Genomic DNA, 18,273 nt, shown 5'->3' with positions numbered 1-18,273 from the left:
GGGGCAGCCCCTCCCCTGCACAGGCCTGACCTCTGTCCCTCCCCAGCTTTATGTTCCCGTCGCCAGCTGACACCTTCAGTCCTCACCGTCCCTTTCCCGTCTGCCTCTCCCAGTAGAATCGAAGCTCTGTGAGAGCAGAATCTTTTGTTTTTTGTTTTGGGGGTTTTTTTGCTCTTCACTGCAGTACCCCCTGTGCCTAGAACTGGTCCAAGTATACAGTGGGCGCCCAATATGTGTTCTCTACCTGAATGGATGAGTGAGGGAGGTCGGGAAGACTCAGGGAGGGGGGTTCTCAGAGTGGCGTGCCCCCGGCACGTGGGCAGCTGGTTAAAATGCAGGTTCTCAGGCCCATCCCTGGTCCGTGCAGGGTGACAAGCGGGCCTCTGCTTTTTTAACACACACCTGGGCCACCGCGGCCCGGGGCCGCTGCGGGGGTGAGGTGGGGGGCCGGGTGACCCGGGGCTGTGCAAGCATTTCTGTTTAATTGCCTCACGAGCGCTTCCCTGTCCTCCTTCCGTTGGCCGAGTGGGTCCACATAAGAGGCTCCCAGCTCCCCAGACGGTTGTGCAGGAAGCAGACTGACTCAGGAGGACAAGAACCTTGAGACTTTAAAAAAAATGGAGGCGGCGTTGTGCTCCAGTGACACTCTCTGTTTTCTCCTGGAGTAAATTCTGAGCCGAACCAGAGGCGGGCGGGCAGCTCCCCAGACCCCGTGGGCCCCCGTGGGCCTGCTCCCTCCCCGGCTGGGCTGTCTACACTCAGCAGTGGGACCCGGGAGGAGGGCCTCCCCTGCCTGTGACCCCTGACCCTGCGGGAGGAGAGACACCAAGAGAAGCAGCCTATGGTTGGCTAAGAGACTGGCGGTCGTCTCCCCAGGTTTTAATTTCTATCCCGTGTCCCGTATCCCTCTCGGCTTTGATGAAATTAAATTCCCGGGATAGGTGCCTCCTGCCCACCCAGGGAGCAGCCCGCCCCGTGCGCCCTGCTGGCTTTCGTGTCGCCAAACCACGGCCATCTTCTCCTCAAGGGCCAACTCCGGCCGGGCCCCCGGAGCCCTCAGGGGCCGCTGGACTGGAAGAAAAGGCCCAGCTTCCGTTCCCTCCTCGGCTGTCCGTGCAAGAGGGGGCGGCGTCACTGGGGATCGGCGACCCACAGCCTTGGGCCTCAGCAGCCCCTGACCCCACACCCTCAGAGCCCCCGCCCCGAGCCTGTCCTATCCGAGGGCCTCTGTCACCTCCAGAGCCTGTAAGGGGCCCAGCGTCCACAAAAGCACCCCGTGGAGCCCCCCACGGGGCAAGCAAGGCAGCGACACAGCCCCTCAACGAGGGCTGGCCCAGAGCCCCACCCGCCACTAACAATGGCCACACTCAGGCCACCAGACACAGGGTGACATTCTGCCAGCTTCCTTGTTTACCGCCTGGCACCGAGCGCCCTTGGACGGGCTCCCGCCGTACAGTTCCTGAACCAGCCTCCCCGCTCCGTTCCGCTCAGCAGCCCTTCCCTGACCCCTCCCGGAGCCGGCCCCGAGCTGGCTGCAGCTTTGGGGGCCGGAGACACCCCAGAGCCGGGCTGCTGCTGAGGATCCTGAGCCAGAGCGAGAGGCGAGACTGTCCGGACAGAGGGTCCCCACCCGGCTCCCCGAGGCCCAATGGAAGGGGACGCTGGGGGCTCACAGAGACGCAGGCCCCTAGGGCCCGGGCACCTCTGGCTGATGGAAACCCTAGGGCCCCACTCAGGGCTCGTCCCAGCCGCGACGCAAGATGACTGAGGCTGGCCCTTCTGCTCACAGGGTCTTTTTTCCCATTATTGATGAGTTTTTAAGATTAGACTTGTAAGTAAGTACATGCTCGTTATTCAAGAGTCTACATTGAGGACAGAGCAAGATTTAGCATCCTCCCCCAGCCAAGGGTCATCTGAGGTCACCCAGGGTCACCCGGGGTCGCACTGGGTGTACCCCAAAAGTCTTGCATACGCAGGTGCAGGTGAGCGCGTCGGAGGCAGGGGCCGCCTGCCAGACCCGGGGTCGTTCAGCTCCTGGGCGCGTGGGACGAGGGACGGCGCGTGCTGACCTCGGCCTCCGCTCTCTTTGCAGTCATTCAGTTTGGCTTTGTCACCCTGTTCGTCGCCTCCTTTCCCCTGGCCCCGCTGTTCGCCCTGCTGAATAACATCATCGAGATCCGCCTAGACGCCAAAAAGTTTGTCACCGAGCTCCGCAGGCCGGTGGCCGTCAGAGCCAAGGACATCGGTGAGTGGCCCTCGGGAGCGGGTTCCGAGCACGTGCCGGGCTTGGGGAAGGGCTCCTGTTCCCCAGAAGCTGGAGGCAGAGCCGGCAAAGTGGCGTCAGGCACAGCGTCCCCAAGGGCTCCTTGCTGCCCCTCCCCTGGGTGAGACTCAGGGGCTCGGGTGGGGGTGATGCGAGACCCCAGGGCGCCTTAACCCCCCACCCCAGCCCCTGAGGTCCTAAGACGTATCGGGCACAGAGGACATTTGGGAAGAGGGAGTGTCTCAGCAATTGCTGCTCCAGGAAGCCCACGAGCTGCATTCCTCTCGACGGGTCCTCAATGCCCACTCCCGCCCTGGACGTTTGTGTGGCCCCGGAGCACAGAGCCAGACCAGGGGGGCTGCTGTGTTTGCAGGTGCCTTCCTGCACAGTGCATCATCCACTCACGTGATGCTCACAGGAAGGAAGGAGGGAGCCCCTTCCGCTGACGAAGGAAGAGCCTTGCCCGTCGAGATCTGGCGGAGAGCAGCCAGGCCTCTTAACCCCACACCACCCACAAGGGGTGTCTCATGCACGTGGAGCAGGGGCTGGGCGTGGTCCTTTCAATGTCAGATAAGGATCAGCTTCCTAACAGAGCTATCAAAACCAGAGCAGACTTCTTTGTGGGGTGGTGAGCTCCCTGTCGCCAGGGGTATTTAATGTGGGCGCCCGTCTGTCTGGGAACGGTCAGGAATGTGGGGAGACCAAGTGGGCGGCGCCTCGAGCACACCTACAAGAACGATGCCCATCCCATCTTAAAGGGAATCAGCTCAAACCGGGACCCAGTTTTCAAAATGAAAACGAAGAAGTCTTTTCTGGGACTTTATCTTGAAATGAGACGGAAGATTACAAGAATGTATTCATTCATCTCCGATCTAACACAGTTCGGTTGGAACCCAGAGGTGCTAGTTCTGGGAATAAACAAAGCTGGAAGCACATGCTGGGGATTCTGTCATTTCACGAAATGAGGATTGCACGCCAGCCTGGCGGGACGTCTGCACGTTGTGCTTTTGTGGCCCAAACATCAGGTTGCAAAAATGTGGGGGCCTCGTCAGTGCTTCCAGGAGCTTCTCCAGCCCTTGGCGTTGGCTCGCCCGTCTCGGGCTCTGCGGTCCCCGGCCGTGCTCTCTCTTCCGTTGTCGGCGGCCCTGCCACCGTCCGCACCTCGGCCCCCGGCGGCCAGCTCTCCGCCATCCGCCTCAGAGACCACGTGGACTCTGGCTTCCCTTACGCGGTGCGGCCTCTTGGGTGGAACTGGACGGAATTACCGTTTTCACGATTCCAACCGGATGGCGGTGATTTCACCTGGTTTGCCTGCACCCAGCATCTGTGCCGGGTGCATCCATCGCCTCCTAGCTGGGTGACCCTGACAGGGTCAGTGAGGACTCAGCAAGCTCACGCCCTCTGTAGGGTTTCCTTTATGATTTAAAAGGCTTTAAAAGCCCTGGAACTAACCGGCCTCCTTGCCCTGATTTGCCTCATCGGGGGGCGGTGGAGCCAGCCTTGCCCCTCAGCCACAGCCCTCCGTCCCGGAGGCCGGCAGTGGGTCTGCTGACGCGCCGGCTCAGAGCTCAGCGCGGTTTCCGTGAAGGCCGACAGTGAACGTTCATCGTTGTGGACCAGGAGGCCGCATGCTCGAGGCTTGGAGCAGCCATTCTCACGGAAAGGCTGTTTCTCACGCTTTTTTCATTTCGCGCTTAAAAACGTAGACAGCCACTCTCGGCTCTGGGCTGTCCACACACAGGCCAGGCTGGATCCAGGCCTCGGATGGTACTCGCGGGCCCCCTGTGGAGCTCCAGGGGATGGGCCCCAGGGTCCGTAAGCACAGCACACCCTGCCGTGAAGACACGCTGGAGATCGGGGTCCATAGTGAACTCTTTCCGGGGCTTTCTGCCGTCGGGTGCCCCCAGGAGCCTCCCGAGGATGCTTGGGCACATCCTTGGTCACACTTTCCAGATGGGGAGGCTGAGGTCAGCTGGTCAACAGAGCTGAGCTGGAACCCGAGACCTGAAGCCTTGGGCCCCTCCAGGTGCGACCCCCCCCCCCCCACACACACACACATGCCTCCTGGAGGAGAGGGTTTGCCCTGAAAAGCTTCCGCTGCCTGCCGAGGCCTTGCGAGGGCGGCCGGGGCGGAGTGCCAGGCGCTCCCAGCACAGCCCTGGAATTCTGGAGCCCCGTGCCCAGGGCAGGAAAGAAAAGAGCGTGGCCTCCCCGTGGCTCGCTCCTGACAAAGGCCTGATTCTCAGGCGCCCGGAGGCCCCGGGCGAGTCCTCTGCGGGCGTGTGTTTGCTTTGGCGTCCTCCGCTTGGCAAAGCCCTGGTTTAGGATGTCCCTCCGGCAGCCTCGGAAAACTCGCAAACCCACCAGGGGAAACGGGGCACCACGCCCACCTCCCCGGCTCTGTCTTTCCCACGACTTAGCAATGCTGGGACCCGTGTCTCCAGGGTTTTCACTCACTCACAGCTCCTCATTTTTTTTCCCCGGTTCTTACGGGTCAGCAGCTGGCTTCCTGGTTCCTGTGTGGTTGGTTGGAGACATAATCTATCCTCCTTTCACGGGTTTGTTTATGGCTCCTTGGACTGTAACTTTTCCTTGAAGAGGCTTTTGTATTCTTCCTGTGATCCGTGCACGGCCCGAGGGGGCAGAGGGCCCCAGTGGCCCCCATGACCTGGACCCACAGCGCGGGGGGTGGCTGGGGAAGCTCTGCCACAAAGCACAGGCGCCTTGATGCCCCTGCCTGGCCACGGAGAGGGCGGCGTGGCGAGTCACGGCGCGGACCCAGGCCTCGGAACCGCCTCCAGCTTCCCAGCTCTGACCTTTGACACTGAGCTAATCCGCTTCCTGCTCACAAGCTCGGCGCCTCCAGAGCCTCTGCTGGACCGGCTCCTGGGCCTGTACGTGGGCAGCACGACGAGGAGCCGCCCTGTGGGGTTCTTGGACGTGGGTCCCCTGGACGGCAGAGGCACCTCACAGAAGAAGGCAGCTCCCCCTGCAAGCTTTTTGTAAATGAAGCCCAGACACTCTGCCCAGAGAACAGCAGCCCACTGCGCCCAGAGATGGTCAGAGCGTTATTCTCACCCTGGAGGGTTGCAGCTCCAAGAGAGGCTCATCCCGGGGCAGAGGCTGGCGTCCTGGGTTTGCATTTTGTAAACCCGTGCCCATGACTCTGGTTTGGGGACCACGCAGAGGACCGTCGGCCTGGACGTATAGGCATCACAGCGCCTGCAAGACAGGCTCAGCTCTGGGCTCTGGGAGGCTCTCCTTGGCCCAGCCCGTCTCCCAGCCTTGTCACTCCTGTGTCCCGTCGTCCCCTCGCCCGGCCCATTGGGCCGACCCCAGACCGTCTCTTCGTGCCGAGCTCAGACGCCGCCTCCCGCGGGAGCCCCCTGCCTGAGGCTTCGACCTGCCGGGGCTCACCGCACCCCACCCAAGTCAGAGGTCGCAAACTCAGACCCCACAGGGCCGGGCGGGCCGCGTTAACAAGGGGATGATCAGAAGGAGGAGGAATGCCCTCCCGGCCGCAGGGCAACACGCCCGTTCCCGTCTTCCTTGAGTGTTTGTCACCCCACTTTAGTGGGGACCTGGGTTTGATGAGTGTTTCTCTAAGTGGGTAAAGGGAGGCCCCACGGGGCGGAGAACAGAGCTGCCTACACGGCCCGGCAGAACGGGGTGCCACCGCCAGCTCTTGTCCCCGAGATGTGCCAGCCCGCTGTGACCAGGCCTGAGGCTCGCTCAGAAGTGGCAAGTCGAGATTTTAAAAAATACATCATCCTGATTTGTAAACGTCCATCAACACCTTTTAAGTAGTGGGCACACCCCACAGAACACCCAAGCACATGGTTGTGGCTCGCGGGCCGCCGTTTTGCAACCTCTGCTCTGGCATCGAGAGTCTGGTGGGAAAGGCTTTCTACTCTCATGCAGTCACTCAGCAAACATTTACCCAGCAGTGCCAAGCCCTGTGTGCCAGGCACTGTGCTGGGCCCAGGAGAGACACAAGGGCGTGCAGTTCACAGCCCCGCCCTGGGAGCTTGGAGTCTAGGAAAGGGCTCCCAGCCCCCACGACACGCAGCCGTGAGCATCTGGGCAGGACAGTCAGATGTGTGACCACCGGTCATGCCATCTTCCGCTCACTTGCACCCCGTGTGCTTCCTTCCTTCCGGGGAGACGGATGGGATGGGGTGGACCGACCGTGCCCCGAGGCCATGCAGAGCCACATGACTATTCCTGCCACCACTTCTGGCAGGAAAGTAAATTGAGACACCCGCTCCAGTGGGGAAGACGGGACAGCACCACGACAAACGTCCCGTCTCGGGTTAGGTCGTAGCTCGCCTGGCGCCAGGGCTCCAACAGGACCCAAGAAGGCGATCCCCGCTTCCCGCCCAGCCTGGCAGAAAGCCACCACATGCCGGCTGTCCCGGAATGGTCATCGGCTGGGGCTGGGGAGCAACAGATCTGGACACTTCACCCTTTGACCTCGGGGGCTGCATCGGAGCCTGTGGCTTCTAGCTCCTGGGCCACAAGGGGCTGCACTCCCACTGTCTTTGCAGTTGACAGCATCACCCCCAAAATGGGCCTTGGAGGTGCCCGCAGCTCGGCAGAAACGCCCATGGGTAGCTCTCCCTGGTCTTGCGCCATCTCCGCCCTGGGGAGACAAACCCCATCTGCCACATTCTTCCCTAATGACAGCGACACCCAGTCCTTCCGCTCCCGCCCTTTCTGAGACGGGTGCTGTCTGTCATCGCCCATCAGGGATCTGGTTCGGGGCGGGGAGGAAGAGCGCCTGGACTGGCCTCCCAACCCAACGCCGCCCCTGCCATGTGTCTGGCCCCCTAGGCGAGTTCAGGGTGGGGGTAGTGGTCGGGCAGGGGGCGCCAGGCCCCTTTCCAGGAGGCACAGCATCGACGCCCTAACAAGCAGGGCCCGCTCTGGGCCCTCGGAGGAGGCGTGTCCTTCTCGGGCTCTGCTGGGGAGGCCAGCGGGGGAGCGTGCGTTTCCCGGGTGCCGAGTGGTGGTCCCTGTGACTGGGTGCGAGCTGCGCCCTGGGTGACGGAAACAAGGAGGCGTCCAGACGGGAAGCGGTTTGTACCGCACGGCTGTCAAATCATCATGCCTGGAGGCGGGGGGGCCCTGGCTTCGCTCGGCGGCCCCGGCACCACCTCTGGTGTGTCCCTGCATAGTTACCCTAGCAGCAGAGCACCAGTCCAGTGCCTGCCACGTGGGCAGGAGCGGTGCCCAAACGGAATCTTTGTCTCTCTAGCAAAAAGACTTCGTCTGAGCCAGTTAGTAAAACAAACAAGTCCGTGGAGATGGCTCAGAAGCACTTGGGGACCAGCTGTTTTTAGGCACCTCTTAGAGACTACAATTTGCTTACAAACAGCTGATGAGCCGGCCCAAGCCGCGGGCTCTGTCGTCAGCCAGGCTCCCCCGGACCCCCCACTCAAGGACTCTGCATCCCCACGCCTCTGACCGGGCCCCAGAAGGCGCCAACCCGGCGCTCGCCAGGCCCCCGGCCGGAGTTTCTGAGAGCCAGGTGCGGGGGTCCCTAAACTCTGCCTCTCTCCTCCCCTCAGGAATCTGGTACAACATCCTCAGAGGCGTCGGGAAGCTGGCCGTCATCATCAACGTAAGTGACGTCGGGGCCTCTGCCGCCTGGAGCCCCTCCGGGGAGCTGGGGGCGTCTCTGCCTCCACCCCATGTGACCCCAGGTGTCGAGGGGGCAGGCGAGTTCTGGGTGGGAGTAACGAATTCTTCTGGACCTTTTTCTGCAGCCTTGAGCAGACTTCCCCACCGTGCCCACCTTGACCCCTGAGTCCACTCTCTCCCCAGGGTCCTGAGAATATACGAGACAGAGAGATTCCTCATTGGCTGTCATTCTGCTCTTTTCCAATAGTCTTTCCCCTTTACCTGAAATGCATGCCTGCTCTAAAGGGTTGGAAAATGCTGAAACCTGGAGAGAAGAGGAGAAACCACACATGTGCACACGCACACACATGCACACACACACACACAGCTCACTGAGCACAGTGCTCTCCCCCAGGGTCCCCCTCCCCTGCGTCTCGCATCCCGTCCTGACACACTGTGCCACACCCCCCCCCCCGGCCTCTCCTACCACCAGGCCTGCAGGCTGCGAGCATCCTGCCCCCTCGGTCACAGCGGACCAGCCCTCAGGCTCCCTGGTGGCCTCTGGTCCAGGTCTGCCTGAGTCTGCCGGGGCCTGGATCCCCCTGGGTTTAGTTAGCTCTGTCCGGCTGTCCCCCACACGTGCTTCAAAGCCCAGGGCTGAATCCCGGGCATGTGAACCCCAGGAGCCCCAGAGCATCCGCGGTGCCACCACCTGGTGACCCTCGCCCCGCCACCCACTGCCCAAGCTGGACGGAGCCCCCAGAAGCTTGCATGTGGGGTGGTGGGGCTCCCCAGAGCAGACAGTCAGTCATTTGGCTGAACGGCCCGGATGCTGGGTCAGGGTCACAGCGAGGCCCTGGGACTCGGTCCCCACAGCACCGGAAGTGATGCTCAGCCGGAAGGGACCCGCGGACACTGCTCTCCCGGCTTGCGGGCAGCCCTGCCAACCACCCACTCCCCCCGGGTTGAGGCCTTGAACCCTCATCCAAGGGAAGCCGTGGGCAGAGCGCGAGCACGGGACAGCGACGGCTCCTTATCCCGTCCCAGCAAGCGAGCGCAGGGCTCCGAGGCAGGAGGGCGTGCTTTGGCTGGGGGCGGGGGTGCCGGAAACGCTGAGGTGTGGCCCGTCTGGAGCACAGGGTGCTGTCAGCAGCTGGGAACCAGCCGGACATCTCGCGAGAACCACCAACAGCAACCATAATAATGGCAGCTAGCATTTATAGAGCGTCCGGAATGTTCCGGATTCTTCTAAGCTCTTTCAGTGCACCCATCCACTAGGGCACACACAGCCCTCGAAGGCAGAGGGTTGTTACAGAGGTGAGACAACCGAAGCACAGAGAGGTCAGGCAACTTGCCTGAGATCACACAGCCAGAAAGAGGCAGAGCTGGGCTTCACCCCAGGCCATGAGGCTCTGATACCGGCATCACCCTGCCCTGCTCCCAGGGGCGGCTCTGGAATAGGATGAGCTGGGTCAGACCTTGACAGTTTACAAAGCACCTTCCCCTCCGTGCCTCCTCCTTTTTCAAACAAGCCAGGAAGGCGAGGTTTCACGCAAGGTGGATGATGTTATTCCTGTCTGACAAGAACAAAGTGGAGGCACAGAGAAGTTAGGTAACTTATCCAAGGGCACACAGCCAGTGAGAGGCGGCCAGCTTTCGTCCCCATGCCTTGCCATCACAGGCGTCCCGTTCTCAGCCCTGGGCCCCCTCCCCCGGCTGCGGAGGGGCAGACAGGAGTGCCCTCAGCCCTTCATTTGTTCACTCAATGTGCCGAGGCCACGTGGTCACATTTGTCAACTTGTGGGCAGAGTGTCACATGGCCAGGCCCCAGGGCCATCGCCGCCGTGGCTCATGGGGGGGCATGTCTCCCTCTGCTGCCCAGCTGGGGGTCCGTGCTGACCCCGCTGTCCCCTGTCCCAGGCCTTCGTGATCTCTTTCACATCCGACTTCATCCCCCGCCTGGTGTACCTCTACATGTACAGTGAGGACGGGACCATGCACGGCTTCGTCAACCACACCCTCTCCTCCTTCAACGTCAGCGACTTCCAGAACGGCACGGCCCCCAACGACCCCCTGGACCTGGGCTACGAGGTGCAGATCTGCAGGTACCGCTCTCTCGGCTTCTCTCTTGGAAGAGCCACGTTGGGTGTGTTTCTGGAAAAACTCCAGTTGGAGCCAGGATTCTTTCAGGACCAAGTCACGGAACAGCGCGACCTTCCTTCAAGGAAAAGAAAAGATTCCTGGGGTGGGCGTAGGAGGTGATTTATTAGTTCCTTTAACTAAGAAGTCCAGGATAGCTTCAGGCGTGGCTGGATCCAGGGGCTACAGTTTGCCATCAGGCCCCACTCTGGCACTGCCTCCCAACTTTGCATTCCTCCATGTTGGCGTCGTTTTCTGGCAGGCAGAAGGGATCCCTCGGCAGCTTTATAGCCTCTCTGCTCAGGAGTCCCGGTGAGAAGAATTTCTCTTTCCCAGTAATCAGAAAAATCCCAGGATCGAGTCTCACTGGCCTGCTTGCATCACAGGCCCATCTGTGAACTAATCGCCATTGCCAGGGGTGGGGGGCTCTTACTGTCTAGGCCTCGGTCATGTGCCAGGGTATGGGGTCATAGAGAACTGGGGGGCTCCCAAGGAAAACTGAAGTGCTGTGACTCAAAGAAGGGATGCTGGATGCTGGGCAGGCAAAAGCGACAGATAGCGGAGATAGTCAAACCTGCAGGACCCCTTCAGCTGGCCAGACACGCAGGAAGGCCCCGGGAAAGAGGGAGGCGAGAACAAGGACAGGGGAGTGCGAGGCAGAGCCGGGCCTGGCTGTGCTGGCTGTGCAGCCTCCACGTGCCAGCCTGGGCTGGGGGCTGGGGACTCGGGAGCGGGTGGCATGTCCCTGCCGTCCGGGGTCCTCGATGCAGGGGGGGCGACAAAAGCCTAAACAGGTCAGTCTAAAGGGGTGCTAGGAGCCAGAAGCCCAGATGAAGGGTGGAGGCAGTGGGGGACCTTCCAGGGGGAGGAGCAGAGAGCTGAGACTCTGAGGGTGGTGCCCGTAGCCAGCTCTGTCCTCCTGGAGCACGAAGTATAGCAGGAGACGAGGGGGGCGATGAGACAGAAGGAGCAGGCAGGGGCACGACATCCCAGGGCCAGCACACAGAGGACTGTTGCACGATTGACCTCTGGCTTTGCAGTGAGGCTGAGAGCAGGGAAGCAGGATCGAGAGACGGTGTGATCGCAGCCTGCTGAGCCACCGTGGACGGTCTGAACTGTCTCCAGCCGGCAGAGACTCAGAACACAGAGGCCGCAGGGGCCCAAATACGCGTCACAAAGCCCGTGCCACGAAGCGGGCCCCTTTCCGCACAGGGCAGGCTGTCCTCCAGCCTGTCTGCTCTGACTCGGCACATATTCTGCTGAGCTTAATTCTGCGTCTCCGTCCCCCTCGGCTGAGCATCAGGGAGTGGAGGACACTGCCGGGGTGCAGGGAGGTGACAGCAACAAGAAGCGGCTTGTGGCTGCAGCAGAAAAAAAAAAACAGGCCCGAAAGACGGAAACACAGAACCACCTGGGTCGTTGGAAAAGGCCAGCCGACCCACCCCGCGTGGGTGCCACTGCTGGCGGCCCCGTGGCAGATGTTCCCAGGGGGCCTGAGTGACTGAAGGACAATTTCAGGATGCCCTGTGTGTGTGCCGGCTCCGGGCGGGGGCAACCCCTCCTCTGGGACCTGGTGTAGCAGCGGGAAGGGGGGACGAGGTGGAGCAGGTCTGCCATGGGGAGGGCAGGCGACCCCGCCAGACTCGGACACAACACGGCTTCCAGAATCCCGCCCCCCACGCGGTCCCGCGCACACATAAGTGGGCACGTGCATCCCGGGAAAGGCCTGGAGTGATCTGCCCCGACCCTCTGCGTGGTCCCCTCGGGGAGGACACAGCGCTGGGGAGGGACGTCCAGGGAAGGGACTGAGAGGCCCCCGTCCCCGTCCTTGCACAGGCTCGTGCTGCGGGCGGGACCTGCCCCCCAGCCTCGGGCCCGGCTCTGCGCGGGTCGGGTGGCACCAACGCCTTCTCTGCATGTGTGAACGTTCCACGCCAAGAACACACTCAAGCTGGACCTCTAACTAAAAGCAAATTTTACAGGAAGAGTGATTTTACTAGAAATTCTCTCCGCCATGTCGGTGTTGATGTCTCTAGGGTGAACTCCGGTTTTCAGGAGGACACGGGCCATCGAGCTGCAGGCCCTGGTTAAGAAAGCAGCCCCCCCATCCCAGGCATCCGTCGGGGTGTCCTGGCCACACGGGGAGAGGCCACAGAGACAGGGCAGAGACCCCGTTTTTAAGTGTCTGGTTGCTTTAACCCCCTAGAGATGGAAGACTGGGGGCCAGACCCCTCTGCTCCCCAGGGTTCGGGTTTAGCCCGGCCCTGCCCCACCCTTGGCCAGCATCGTGTGCCACAGGTGCTGCGAGCCCCACACCTCCGCTGGCCGCACCCATGTCAGGCCGCCACCCAGAGGAGTTGGCAGTCGGGGGGAACAGCGCCCAGCCCAGCCTCGGGCGGCCGGTGTGGGAGAGGCGGCAGAGCTGAGAGCTGTGGTCGCTGCTGGTACCATTTACTCCTGTGCGGAAACAGGCATTGTCTCATTTAATGCTCCCAGCCACCCCCAGAGAGGGCATTATCTTTCCCCCTGGGGAGCTGGCAGGCTCAGTAAGGGAAAAGGCTGAGAGCTAAGCAAGGGAGAAAATAATATCATCTCTGGCGGAGGTCAGCACAGGTGGCAGGAGGTGGCCTCTGGACAGGTCTACAAGTGGGCTTTGAGGCATGCATAGGAGTTTGCCAGGTGACCCAAACACGTTTCCCGGCATCCCAGGGTGGCTGGCCTTGAGTATAGAAAGAGGGAGGAACAAGTGTGTGTGGCTTCTGACACTGGGAGAACGAGGGCTCCCTGTTCCCATTGGAGAGCAGGTTGTACAACTTCTGTGTCACTCGGCAGCTGGCACCAGAGTGTGTGTTCAGGCCCGATCTTATCTCTGGGGTTGGCAGCTGAGCACTGAATGGCTCCTCAGAGACTCCCCTGCAGCTCCCTCTGGACATAAACCTCCGTGGGTGGGGGGCCCCATCTGTCGTGTTCCCCTGCTGAATCTTCAACCCTGAAACGGGACCTAGCATGTAGTAGCTGCTTAATAAATGCTTGTGCTGTGGCTCAGTGAGAGAAGGCCAAACAGAGGCCCAGAGAGGCCAAGTGATCGTGCAGAGACACCCAGCGAGGCGGCCGCTGGTTCTGGGTCTGGCCCCCAGGGCCGGGCGCCTCCTCTCCTGGGCTCTGGGCTGGCCCTCAGCTCTTCAGGGACCAGCAGGGGCGCACCTGCGGCCCCACGTCTAGAAACAGGCTTTCCCTGCCGGCTGTGGGGAAGCTTTTCCAACACACAGCACAGCATGGGAGCAGCCCCGGGAAGGCCACGCCCGGGCGGACGTGTTCCCCCCGCCCAGATTCGGGGAGCAGTCGGGGGGCCTCGGTGGAGACAGGACCCCGGATTGTCGCCCCCATGCTGCACCCCCCCCCCCAGACTGGACGTCTCCGGGCCTCTGGAAAAGGACATGGCACTCCCTGAGCACGGGAGGGCCCGTCACTCCGGTAGTGGACAGACGGAGCAAAGACCCTGCTCCACGGGACGGGGCACAGTGGCGGGACCAGGGGCGAGGGGTGACCGAGCTCATCTCCGAGCAGGAAGGCCCTGGGCCGCGTCCCCAGGTGATGACTCTGGAGCAGGTGGGCTCGTGTCACGTAGGGACAGAAGGGAGGCGCCCAGAGGCCGCAGCTGGAGGAGAGGACAGGGCCCCAGAGCACCCGGGGCAGGGCGGGCCTGGGGACAGTCACCCGAGGGCCCCAACCACACCCACACCAGCAACTCTGCTAAGATGTTTAGCTTTTTTCCAGTAGTTTCCTGGAAAAGAGGGAGAGGTGGTTTTCAAACTGTGTTTCGTGGAACCCAGCCTGGAGTTGTGTGAACGATGGGGTTGGGTTGGGGTGAGGGGGGCCCAGGCTTGGGGAACCCCACCCCCCTGCAACCCGGGGGTCCCCACTGGCTCTGGGGGACCTACTGGGGCATCAAGTGCAATTTCACTTTGGAAAAAGGCTTCCACTGGAACCCTGGACCAGACGGTCCCAGAGCCACCTGTCTAGTGTCTGCATTTCCCACAAAGCCCCTTGGGCCCTGCCCAGCCCCCGGTGGGTCCCAGCCTCCTCCCAACATGGAGCAAGGCTGGCTGGCTGTGCAAGTGGGCTGGGCTGGGGCGTCCTCCCCAGGGAGGGCAGGCTTCCTGGAGGTGGCGGCGTGGGATCCGGCTCGGGCTGCCCTGACCCTCTCTCCCGAGCTCCACGGGGCCGGCCAGAACCCCGGCTTCTCCTCAGAGACCCGCCCTCACTGCCGGCTCTTTGGCAGGTACAAAGACTACCGGGAGCCCCCATGGTCGGAGCATAAGTACGACATCTCGAAGGACTTCTGGGCCGTCCTGGCAGCACGGCTGGCCTTCGTCATCGTCTTCCAGGTGCGCAGGGCCTGTCTGTGTCGGGCTCGGGAACCAAGATCCTGGGGAGGCACTCTGGGCCCAGAACAGGCTCAGGAAGGCAGGAGCTGGCCGGCGTCTGGGGTTCGGGGGCCTGGAGACCCCAGAAGGGACCCCCAAGGAGGGGGACCAGGCCCTGTCCAGAGACAGGTCCCAGGAGACCCTCAGGAATACAGGGAAGGCAGGGGGGGCCGGGCCAGCACTGGTGGAAGCGTCTGGACTGATCTGGAGAGAAGGCAGGTTCAGCTCAGTGTGAGTGGTCTCATTGAAGGAGACACGAAGGAAGGGAGACCCCCCCCACCTCGGTCTCTCCCCTCGGTCTCTCGCTATCTCTGTGCAGCAGATGTCCCCCCGCCCCCATGGACAGGGCCAGTACAGACAGGAGGGCAGTGAGCTCCAGGGGCCCAGCCCCGCCCGGCCCAGACTCTGGGGAGGGGAGTGGGCTAACGCTGAAGCCAGGGTGATTCCCAGTGGACAGGACCCCAGACAGAGAGCCAGCTGGTGCACGCAGAGGCTGAGGTCCCAGAGATGGGAAGGCACCCATAGCCACCTGGGCCCTGCCAAGGTCCCATTCACATGTGTCCCCCTAGCACCTGGAATCTCAAGAAGGGGGTTCAAGCTCTGGCTCTGCCCCTTACACACAGTGTGGCTTCAAACAGGACTTCCACACCCTGAGGCCCCGCTGCCTCCTCTGTCAGCTTTCCGTAACACTCTGCAGTCAGAACAAGTGTCTGGGGCCAGGTTCCCCAGAAGCAGAGCCTGAGACAAGGATTCTGCACAAGTGGGTCATTGAGGGAGGCCCCCAGACAGGGGAGGGAGCTCAGCAAGGAAGGATCCCAGCTGGAGATAGCCGTACCTCATCCCACGGGGAGCTCCAGAGCATGAATCCCAGCTTGAGGCAAGAGAGCCCGTCTGGTCAGCCCGTGTTGGCTGGTCATTGGCTGTGGGCTGCGCAGGCCGGGAAGAGGGAGACAGACGGGAGGGAGCAGTTCTCTGGGGAGGGGACATCTGTGAGCATTCGCAGCCAACACCGGCCACAGCCGGGGGCTGGGAGTGCCAACAAGGAAGGGGCATCTGGGGGCCCCGGCACCGTCCATGACAAGGCAACTGACTCAGCCAGACGTGCTAACAATTGATCCCTGGACAGAAGTCTAAAAAGCAAAGAGATTTCGTTTTTTCTATAAAAACCAACTCATTTGCGTACTGTGCACCAGCATCTCTGCAGTGAGGGGCAGACGCTCAGGGTGACCCTTGGGGGGGGGGGCCTTGCAAACTGCAGAGGGGCCTGCAGAACCAGCAGACAGTTTCGGTTCCCTCCGTTTCTGTACGATTCCTATTTTAGCTATTTTCCTTCAAGCCTTAAGACTCGTTATATTTGGTGATGCGTGACCGATCGGATCATTTCTCCAGCCTCCCAGCCAAGGGATCGAGAATCCTTCCGACTTTTCCTATTTACTGAGCTCAGAGTCTTTCAAGGAAGTCAGCAAACGTTTCCGGAGGGCCCGCTGGGTGGGGTCCTGCCTCGTTTATTCCTTCCAGGAAACGGAGGCCCGGGGAGCTCAGAGGATGTGCCTGAGGTCCCAGGGCCGGGTGACGGGGTGAGGTGCCGCCAGGTGGGGTGCAGGTAGAGGTGAGGAGCATCTCCAGGGTCCTCCTTCGCACCCCCACACGCTGACTCTCCTTGCAGAACCTGGTCATGTTCATGAGCGACTTTGTGGACTGGGTCATCCCAGACATCCCCAAGGACATCAGCCAGCAGATCCACAAGGAGAAGGTGCTGATGGTGGAGCTGTTCATGCGGGAGGAGCAGGGCAAGCAGCAGCTGCTGGACACGTGGATGGAGAAGGATCGGAAGAAAGATGAGCCGTGCAACAACCACAACCCCAAAGCCTGCCCGGACAGCGCCGAGTACCCCGGGGGCGCCCTGTAGCGGCCCCCGGCGGCCCCAGCGACGGGCACCCTCTCCCGGGCGGGCGGCTTCTCGCCTCCCCCGGCCCTGGTGGCTCCTGTGTTTGCTGCAAACAGGGAAGACCACATTCTGATAGGACAACATTTTTCTGTCTCTTTTTTCCTCCTTGTTTTTGCACAAAACCATTATGCAGGGAATTTTTTTTATCTTTAGTCTTCGAGGTTAATCACGATTGCAGGGGCAGGGTGATGACATGCAGTGAATGTCGGGGGCTCCGCAGGAACGATTCTTGGAGACCTCGGGTCTCCCGTGCGGTGGACGGTGAACAGAAGCTTCCAGAAATCTTCTTCAGTCCCCCCGATGCCTTAAGAGAGGCGCAGGTGGATGGGAGTCCAAGGCATTGGGCGAAAGCTCGGGTGACACCCGAGGGAGACGGAGAAACCGATAAGGAATAAATGATGTCGGTGCCGGTTCCAAAAGGCGTCACCTGCCTCTGGGTCAGAAAAGCGAGATGACTTTTCACCCCCTTTTCCTTCTGTCGGTTCAGAAACCGAGACACCCTCGTTGGAAAGAGAGGTGCCCCGGCCCTGTCCACTCAGGGGGCTGGGCGCTTAGCATTTACTCTCGGAGAATGAGGGGATGCAGGTGGCCCTGAATGTGCAAATGACCAGCATCTTTGGGGTCCCCACTGTCAGCTGACCTCGACCTAGTCCTTGTGGGACAAACCCAGGATGAGAGGAACACAGGCAGCGACAGAGAGCCTCGGAGGCATTTCTAGAGACGGCATGAGGGTGTCAAGAAGGCTTCAGGCGCCCGGGGAACACTGAAGCTCTAGGATATTTATTGGGGGTTTTTGGTGAATCAATTCTATGGTGGATTTGAGGGGGTTTTTTCCTGTAGCTTTAAGGTGGAAGGAGTTTATTTTCTTAGTTAACCAAATATCATTGAGAGGAATTTAAAATACTGTTACTACCAAAGATGTTTATTAATAAAGCTTTCTATTTTGGTAACACTTATCTGTATTTTTACTTACAGGAATGTTACTGTTGGACAATTATTATTTGCAAAGCTTGTAAAGACCAGTCTCGTAGATGACATGAGTAATCTAAATTTGCCGCCGTTCTACTAACCGATTCTCTGAAATTTCTCAAGCACCAAGGGACACATAAAAAGAAACGTGTCACCAAAGGGAGGCAAGAGAACGGCGCGTCTGTCTCAGACGTGCGGTTGGCGTGACGCCGACTTTCCCGTAAGCCGCCAACTGTGACTGAAGCCCAGAGGTGTCGTAGATTTTCCTTATTTGCTAAAATCATGCGATCTGATGCTTCTGTTTTCTTTTGTACAGTAAATAGTTTGAAATGGAGTTTTTGTATATAAATATTGTATTAAAAATTAGGTGATTACCAAACATCCTTTGATGGAAACCATTCTTTTTGGAAGCGAATGCACACAAATCCTCAGAGGATGCGGCTGAGCAGGCATCTAGATAAATCTGGACACACAGCACTTTCTGGCCTCGAACGCTGACCGCGTGGCCTCCACCCAGGAAGCGCGAGGGGCCGAGAAGGCGGTCCCCCCGCCCGTGGGGGAGCCACGGACGCGGGACGGACTTAGGCGGCCGTCTCCTTTAGTGCCAGATGCGGGAATGGTTCTAGAGGTTCCTGGGACCTCATTTGTCTATAAGTGTGTGCGTGTGTGTGCACACATGTGTGTGCATGCCTGTGCATGTATGTATGTGTGTATGTGTCCATATGTGTGTGCTCGTGTCTGTGTGGGCATGTACTTGCGTCTTGTGTGCATGTGCTTGTGTGTGCACACATGTCCGTGTGTGTGTGTCTGCCTGTGCTTGCGTGTACACATGTGTGTGTTGTTGGGTTGGGAGTTGTGGTCACCCCTTTCCCTCAGTCTCCCGCGGTCCCCAAGTCCCAACCCCC

General features: G+C 60.7%; 1 protein-coding gene across 7 annotated transcripts in view; it reads left to right on the top strand.

The window, feature by feature from the left end:
• Nucleotides 1-17,749, top strand: part of ANO1 (anoctamin 1) — a 166,076-nt gene extending 148,327 nt beyond the window's left edge. For all 7 annotated transcript variants that reach the window (XM_046643436.1, XM_046643440.1, XM_046643437.1 and 4 more), the window contains 5 exons: nt 2,093-2,245; nt 7,834-7,886; nt 9,806-9,990; nt 14,307-14,412; nt 16,118-17,749. In XM_046643436.1, the coding sequence (XP_046499392.1) occupies nt 2,093-2,245; nt 7,834-7,886; nt 9,806-9,990; nt 14,307-14,412; nt 16,118-16,360 (740 nt within the window). In that variant the 3' untranslated portion in view covers nt 16,361-17,749. The remainder of the gene's footprint in view (nt 1-2,092; nt 2,246-7,833; nt 7,887-9,805; nt 9,991-14,306; nt 14,413-16,117) is intronic.
• Nucleotides 17,750-18,273: the final 524 nt, after the last annotated feature.

The sequence above is a fragment of the Equus quagga genome, chromosome 17, assembly GCF_021613505.1.
Source record: "Equus quagga isolate Etosha38 chromosome 17, UCLA_HA_Equagga_1.0, whole genome shotgun sequence".
In the NCBI taxonomy this organism is placed as follows: domain Eukaryota; kingdom Metazoa; phylum Chordata; class Mammalia; order Perissodactyla; family Equidae; genus Equus; species Equus quagga.
The sequence above is the reverse complement of the archived record's forward strand: the minus strand, read 5'-3'. Positions and strand labels throughout refer to the sequence as shown.